This window comes from Nothobranchius furzeri, chromosome 4, assembly GCF_043380555.1.
Source record: "Nothobranchius furzeri strain GRZ-AD chromosome 4, NfurGRZ-RIMD1, whole genome shotgun sequence".
In the NCBI taxonomy this organism is placed as follows: Eukaryota; Metazoa; Chordata; class Actinopteri; order Cyprinodontiformes; family Nothobranchiidae; genus Nothobranchius; species Nothobranchius furzeri.
In genome coordinates, this window is record NC_091744.1 from 70394817 (window position 1) to 70402553 (window position 7737).

The window sequence follows — 7737 nt, forward strand, 5'->3', positions numbered from 1 at the left end:
TTCCTCTTAACAGGGATGGTAGATTCCTTTGAAATCAGCTATTTTCAACTCTAAATATGTCCCTCTAGTGGACAATTTAAGTACTACAAATTACAAATGCTAATTTTCATTTTCATATCAATCTTTAAATGGTTAACCTAAAACAATATCAAAAATTTGCAAAATATATCTGATTTTTTGTTGTACTTCACTCCTAATTTCAAGGAGATGCATGATAAATGCATCCAGTGCAAAATATAGACCACATATTGTTTTAACTATTCAGAAAAGAAGAGTACTTAAGTCATCCCTGAGTTTAACGCTTTGCCAGCAAACATGAGTGAATTCCTCTCTAAGAAGGCCTTTGTAATCCAGCCTTTGGCTCCAGTTACTTACAGTCAGCATTTTTAATCCCTAACAACAACACCAGCTGATTTAACTCACATGCAAATGCACTCAGAAACTAACACAACCATGAACATGCAATGAAAATAAAAAAAGGAACATTCCACATATAACGTATGCAACGTTATGTCACGACATAATCACACCTCTTTATCTCTCTCAATCTGCAGCCCGGCCTCCAGCAGCCCAGCCTCGAACTCCTCCCTCATTAAAACCTTTTCCTCCTCAGTCAGCTTTGACTCTTCTGGCTCTCCTGCTGCAGCGCCTGCCTCCCCAGACTCTGCTTCAGTTTCCGATCGCACTGGAATAATTAGTGGCACAGTCCCGTTGGAGGAGATGGAGAGACGTCCCTTAGATGAACGTCTTTTCTTGTATTTGTAGCAAAGCACATAATCCACTTTCCTCTTGCCATCAGCAAAAAAGAGTCCAGGTCCTAGATCAATACCAGACTCCTAAAAAAGGCAAACAAAAATAAATATTTAAGAAATATTTGGATTAGTGATGAATTATATCACAGGTGCAGTGGCGGTTTTACCATTAGGCATAGGTCGGCAGCCGCCTGGGGCCCCCTGATGTTGGGGGGCCCCCTAGCCCTGACCGCCGGCACCCCTCTGTTAATGCCACAATAATCTTATTACCAACCTGTCGCCGCCGACGAGATTGTACATGCGCATTTCTAATTGCCATAATTCTTGAACCGTTCAAGATATCTGTATAATTCCAAAGGTGCTGAAAAGATTAAAAATGGGGCTTTTCGTGCATATACATTACATGATGGTAGCCACCAGAATGCCCTGTCTTGAGCGCAACGTATCACAACACAGATTCAGAAACGTGCTGAGTTCGTCATCCAAAATGCTCCGTTTTATAACTTTTGAATGGCTGATCAGATTCAAAGAATTCCACCGGGTTCTAAAAGTACATAAAAGCAGCTTTCCAACGATCTATAGCATGAAGCAATCAGAGTTATGGAAATCCTGCTGTACAGCCTGATTGAAACGGAGCACAGCGGAGTGCCGTGCCGCGGTGAAAGCGGATAACGGAAAGGGGAAGTTAATCAGCATAAAAAGCCGGCATGAAATTATGGAAAAGCCTCAAAGAAAATCAACACGATCCACTAGGTGTCCCAGAAGGCTTATATCTGAAGACAGTGACCACGAAGGACAGATCTCCAGTGAACCAGGGTATGAATGTTTGTTCAGTCTTTATTTTTTATTTTTTCATTTGAACAACCCTCAACTATTTGCTAATTGTAAGATTCAGATTTATTCCAGCATTATTTAGCTTTTTACAATAAATAACTATTTTTGCTAAAACAAAAGTTTTTGGTATAGCAGTGCACGGTGTGCAAGAGAAGCACCCCATGGTAGAGTGAGGTGTGCAGAGTGGGACTCTGCCTGCAGCTGGAGAGAAACTGCTTCAAGGCCTACCACATCAGATAAAAACGTCTGAAAGTTTACAAAAATAAATGGTCTTAAAACTGCTAAAAAAACAGATACCGTGGTTCCTATTTTTTTAAGAATAGATGTATTACAGTTCAAAGTTTAAATTGTTTGCCCAAGTCATTTAGAAGTTCCTGTTCAGTAATACTGTAAAAAATTTCAAATCCGTTTTTTGTTGCTTTTTTCACTTTTAAGCTGATTTTTTTAAAGGCTTTAATAGAAATAAATTCTAAATACAAACCATACACTAAAAGCTGAGGTTGTTCTGAAAAAAGGAGAAGAGTTACACACACTTTGTACATTTTATTACAATTTTACGGCAATAAGAAAAATACCAGGTGGCCCTGTTATAATTGTGATCATAAGAGGGTTATTAAGATGGCGATGCACAAACAGGAAGTGATTGGTAGTCATTCCACTACAATCCAGTTGTTGGCGGTAATGCACCAAATTGTTGTTTGCCCAGTGCCATAAGACTAGCCTAGTGAGCTAGACTAAATTCTTGCTTTGCAAAGTTTGGTCAAGGAATGCTCCATTGGAACCTCCGCAGCAGGACTCTGGCTAGCCAATCACAACTCTCTAGAGGGTTTTCAAACAAATAAAGAGCTGTGATTGGTCCATAATGGTGGGCCAATCATAGTGCTCTATCTGATTAGTGAACAAATCACAGAGCTTTATCTGCTTTGTGGGCCAGTCAGGGCACTCTATATGCCTGGTGGGTGGGATGATGCAACAGAGTGAAACAAGAGTATGTCACATTCGTTGTCCAGTGGAATGCGGAGATCATTTGAAAGACAACGGTAGAACCCACCCCACAACCGAGAGACGTCAATGGAGCGTGGCCAGACTAAATAATACATTTATTTAGTCACTCTGGCTTGCCAGGCTACCATAAGACCACAAATAAGAAGAAGAGGAGAGGCGGGAGTGTTCGTAACAAACTCAAAGCGATAGTCTAAACATTAAGCATGAAATGGAGTTATCCTAGTGGCTCCAATAAGAGAAAGAAGCAGTTTGCTTTAAAAAAGCTTTTATTTTCACTTCTGAAAGTGAAGTTGTTTTTTGATGTAAACATCAAAGGAAGCAGAAAAGGAAAGGCAATGGAAAATATTTAAAGGGAGGAAAACATAGACCAAAATGGCAAATAGGAAGACAAAAAAAGCAAAGGCAAAAGCACAGGAGCACTAACAGGAGGAAGAAAGCAGAGCAAATATTGAAAGCGCTCAAAGGCAGGGAAAGACAGGAAAAAAGAGGAGGACTAATAAAAAGGGAAAATAACTCATGTCAGAAGAGGGGAGAGTTTCGCAAATCCAGTTAAAGGTAAGATAGTCGAAAATTTTGTGTAAGGGTCCCCATGTCTGTGTTCGCCTTGGGCCCCCAAATTGCTAAATCCGCCACTGCACAGGTGTTCACTGTGATGTTCAAGAATGACAATTATAAAACTGGGATATTTAATGAGGGAGATTCGCAGAGGCAAATATGAGATTTGGGAACTTTACCGGCAGTGGAGGCTCCTCATCTTCTGGGGGGTTTGCAGGCCCTCCATTGGCAGGATCAAGTCCAAACCCAGACAGAGATCGGGCCAACGAAACAAGCTTCACTGAGTGAAAAGTGGATGGCTCACTCATTGCTGTTATGAAGGATATATGCTCTTTTCCGTTTCATCCCTCTGTTGGAGCATGAAAAATGGATTAATCACTTTTCATTTCAATAAGCAAAATAACTGGAAATGTAATTAGCAAAGTTTTTAGTTATTCATAAAAATTCTTTGTATGACTATTCTTTAAAGTAATACTAAATTTTTTAATACTTTAGCCATTGCTTCAAAGTGGTTTTAGTGGTTGTTCAGCCATACAATTAAGCACATTCACATTGGACAGCCCTCTGTAGATATCTGCTCACCAGAAACTGAACTTAACAGTTTTTGTTCGGGTACTGACACAAGTGGGAGGTCTCTACCTGCTTTACGGTAAAAGGCAAGGCAAGCTTTATTTATAGAGCACATTTCAAACACAGAGAAAATTCAGTGTGCTTCACGATTATCAGAATAGCTCTTTACTGTGCAGGTAGCTTATATAAAGGCTAACAGTTAGCTTTTTCCATTCTCTGACCGTCAAAAAAAAGCACAAGAAGATAATGAATTTAGCTTTTTTGTTGCATGGTGAAGCCTGAAAATAAAATAAAAAATAAGAGAGTAATGTCTTTGGTGGGAAAGCAAAGAGCTAAAACCAGAGGGAACATTGGCTCTGCCTACTTGTTGGAGGGAGCTAAAGAAGGCTACAAAGTTCCAGACTGATGATGACCTGGCTTTGTTGCTACTGAACTTGTAAGCAATAATATTTTTGTCCAGCAGTGTGGATCTTTTAACTTTGTGATTTTTTTTAGTATCAGTTTGCTCATAGTGTTAGCTCCATGTTAACGCTAGCTAAAGCTGGCTGCAGCAGAGTTGTTTACGACATTTGTAATTCCGCTTTCAACCAGTCGGTGGGAGAAGCAGGAAACGTATTTAGTGTTGCTTAAACCAAAGCAGAATTAAAAAATTTTGAGGCATCTTAATGGATTAACCTTCCACAGTTATTTTAAATATTGACGTAACTTTTAAGTAGTTATATTGTTTAAATATAACTTAAAATATAATCAAATCATATGATAACTGAGGAATTCATCATGATTCTCATTGTATTTGAAAATAAAACCTGATTTTGATAATAAAAAACAAGCAATTAAAAAAATCACATTTTCCCAGACTTTTTCTTTTATTGCTGTAAACTACGAATCTAACTCAGTCTTGTTAGGTCGTTTTACTCATTTCATGTGGTAGGGTCAGATTAAGCAAATCCGGACGACACAGTTTATAATCTGTTTAGGTAATTTGGTCACTTGGACCATCCTCTGAGATGTAAAGCATTTGAATGAGTTCAGTAAAAGACCAGTGAAAGAATGTGTGAAATCTCAGGTGTGAATCCACAGAAATAATTGGAAATGGTCAGGACTGAGAGCAATAACTTTTTGAGCATAAACATTTGAATTTTGTGTCTGTTGAGTTGTTTTTCTCTATGCCCAAACGCTCTGTCCGTGTTTTTTGAATTGGTAAATGCGGTTTGCTTGTCTAGCATTAGCACCGAGCAGCATTTGCTAAATGACGTCAACTGCAGAATTGGTCTGATTCCCATCAGTATGCTCCAAATATGGCATATTTGCCACCTGATCCACAAGGTGTCTCTCCTGACCATCATATTTCACCAAAGCCTCCTTCTCTAAGCTCATGCACTACAAATTCTCAGAAATAAATCTTGTGATGGTGTGGCTCAGTCAATATGGTTTGATGATTACCTAAAAGTACAGAGACACGGTCTTTATTAATAAAACTCCTCTATGAAACCAGTCAATATTTATTCTTTATTCTTTTATTTTACTTAGTTATGAACATTTCATATGTACTGCTTCCAACAATGCAGACATAATAAGTTGAAGAGAAAAAGCAAGAGAATTCTTAATAGTTTACTAAACATACAATTACTTATAAAAATAGCCCAAAATCTCTTATTATGATATTAAATTACACAGTAGTCCCATGCAGAGGGTTTAATGATGGAAAATGGCCCTAATAATAATAATAATAATAATAATAATAACTTTAGCCAACTGATCAAAACTGGCAGAGTGCAAACCTATTTTTTGCTTGATGGATGACACGTTTAGATAACAAATGATGCGTTTCAGGTGCATCATCTCTGGTGAGAGAGGACAACTCCTGCTGAGTGCACTGGACTTCCTGAGTTGCAGACTTTTTAAAAGCATACACAAATCAATGGGACGCTTCGATTACTTCATTGATGTGTATAAATGCAAACCCCTTTTGAAAATGTTCTAACAAGTCAGCTATATTACAGGTCCAGCCTGCAGCTCCGAAGAATCTTTGACTCACTCCACACTGACAAAGTGCAGAACAAACTAAATCGTTTTCAATCAGCTGAGTCTTTGTTTTACCTTCAGCTGCTCTAAAGCTGATCAAACTTTGGGTAAATGTAACTGATTGCTTTAAGATAGTGATACATATACATGTACTTCTAACATACAAGCTACTCAAAATTTGTTTCCTCCAGCTGTTGCTTCCAGCAATGTTTACGTGACCCATGAAGCAAACCAGCATGGACACCGTTGCTGTAGCTAATTTTAGGAATTTACCAAACCTCCCTCCACATCATGGATGAAAGAAAACTGACAATTCCTCAATATGTAATATAGACTTTAAGACTCAGTGAAAACCAATTACCTATTTATTCTAAACGTCTAATGCAACATTTTCCCATATTTTAACCATTTTGTTTTTGAAGCATTTTCTCCTGGGCTTATGGAACAAATCAAAGGGATAAAATCTGTGCAGTTCACAATTTCCCAAAGGTAGGAATGAGTATTAATTAAATTATTTATTTATTGTGACGTCTGATACTCTAACTTCACCTGTAATGTTTGTCATGCAGGTAGTGGTTCATTCTACTAAAGTACAAATTACTTTTAGGGTATTTATTTGACCTTCTCCCGTTATAGCTCTGAAGTAGATGCGCGCGCGGCTGCGTGCGCGTCTCAGCGCGAGCTTAACGGCTTGAAAGCTTTCTGTCAGCTCATCGACAGAGGCTGGAGCCATGCAGACACTGACTGGCACGGGGCAGCTGCTTTAATACTCCTAAAACACAACACCTCGTTCCTTTTTGGCATCTTCTTGTTCCACTCAAAAAAAAAAATATTTCGAAACCTTTTCTTTCCCAAACTTCTTGGATTTGGAGTCTAAGTCCTTAGTCCATTCTGACTAATTAATCCCAGGGTGGCTGTTTCAGGGTGCTTAATTAAATGCTCGTGCGCAATAGTTGTGCGTAAAAACAGGCACAAGCACAGCTTTAGAACCAGAGTTCACTCCTACGTTTAATCATCACTTTAACCATCTGCTTTTTCAAATTAAAGTGCGTTTGAGAGCGAAATGATGCAATAAAAGCGACTACAGAGGTTTAATATGAACCAAAGTTCTAAAAAGAACTCACCAATGCCCGCGAAGAAACACTTCTTTATGTGAATAAATGATGATCGGACATTGCATCGCCAGAGAGGCTGAGATGGTGGACAATCCGCGCGCTCTCTGAACCACTGGCTTATTGCGCGCGAACAGGGCGGCTAATTCCCTGACTGATCCATGCGGGAGCAAGGGTAGGGAAGATGTGGGGGTAAATTATCGAGCTGCGCGTGTGTCTAAAGCAACAGAAGAGCTTGCAGGTGATCGGAAACTGAACCTCAGCCTCCCTCTGCAGGCAGGTATCACCCAGATGCACAATAGATAAACTTCCTGCTCACTTTGATTGAAATAAAAAATTTATTAAGATAAAATAATTCAGTTTTTTTAGTGTAGAATAGCATCAAATATTCTCCACAGTTTTTACTGTTGAGGGTATAAATGTGAATAGGTTGCAGCTAAAATAATGACTCATGCAAAAACTTTTGTTATTTTTGCATTCGGGTTTAAGTAATGCCAGTGGTGGAGTGTATTTAAAGGTTATTTCTATTTAAAGGGGAGTTATGTAAGAATAAAGTAAGAATGACATCATGTGGTCAAAGTTGGGTACTGCAGTCCAGTTTTCAAAATACACAAGTCACTCTCTCACTATGATTTTAATGCTGATTGCCAGCTACAGATCAGCACCAGAAGATGATGATCTGGAAGATGAGCAAAAACTAGTCACACACAGTAAGCTGATAAGTAGATTAAAACATTTCACTATAATATTGGATTATTTGGAATTGATAAAAGCACCTCCATGTTATTAGAGCTGATTATTTGTTGCTAAATCAGTGTGACTGTTGATTGTTAGCTCGTTAGCCTTTACCTGATATAAACAAAAAAATATCGTGGCTTCTTAGA

General features: G+C 38.6%; 1 protein-coding gene across 1 annotated transcript in view; it reads right to left on the reverse strand.

Moving 5' to 3' along the window:
* The window catches only part of ano2a (anoctamin 2a), a 28192-nt gene extending 21176 nt beyond the window's left edge, over window positions 1-7016 (reverse strand). Inside the window, exons 1-3 of the mRNA XM_015964564.3 lie at window positions 6866-7016; window positions 3326-3495; window positions 531-836 (exon numbers count right to left, since the gene is read on the reverse strand). Coding sequence (XP_015820050.1) covers window positions 531-836; window positions 3326-3454 — 435 coding nt within the window. The 5' untranslated portion in view covers window positions 3455-3495; window positions 6866-7016. The remainder of the gene's footprint in view (window positions 1-530; window positions 837-3325; window positions 3496-6865) is intronic.
* Between the last annotated feature and the right edge of the window lie 721 nt (window positions 7017-7737).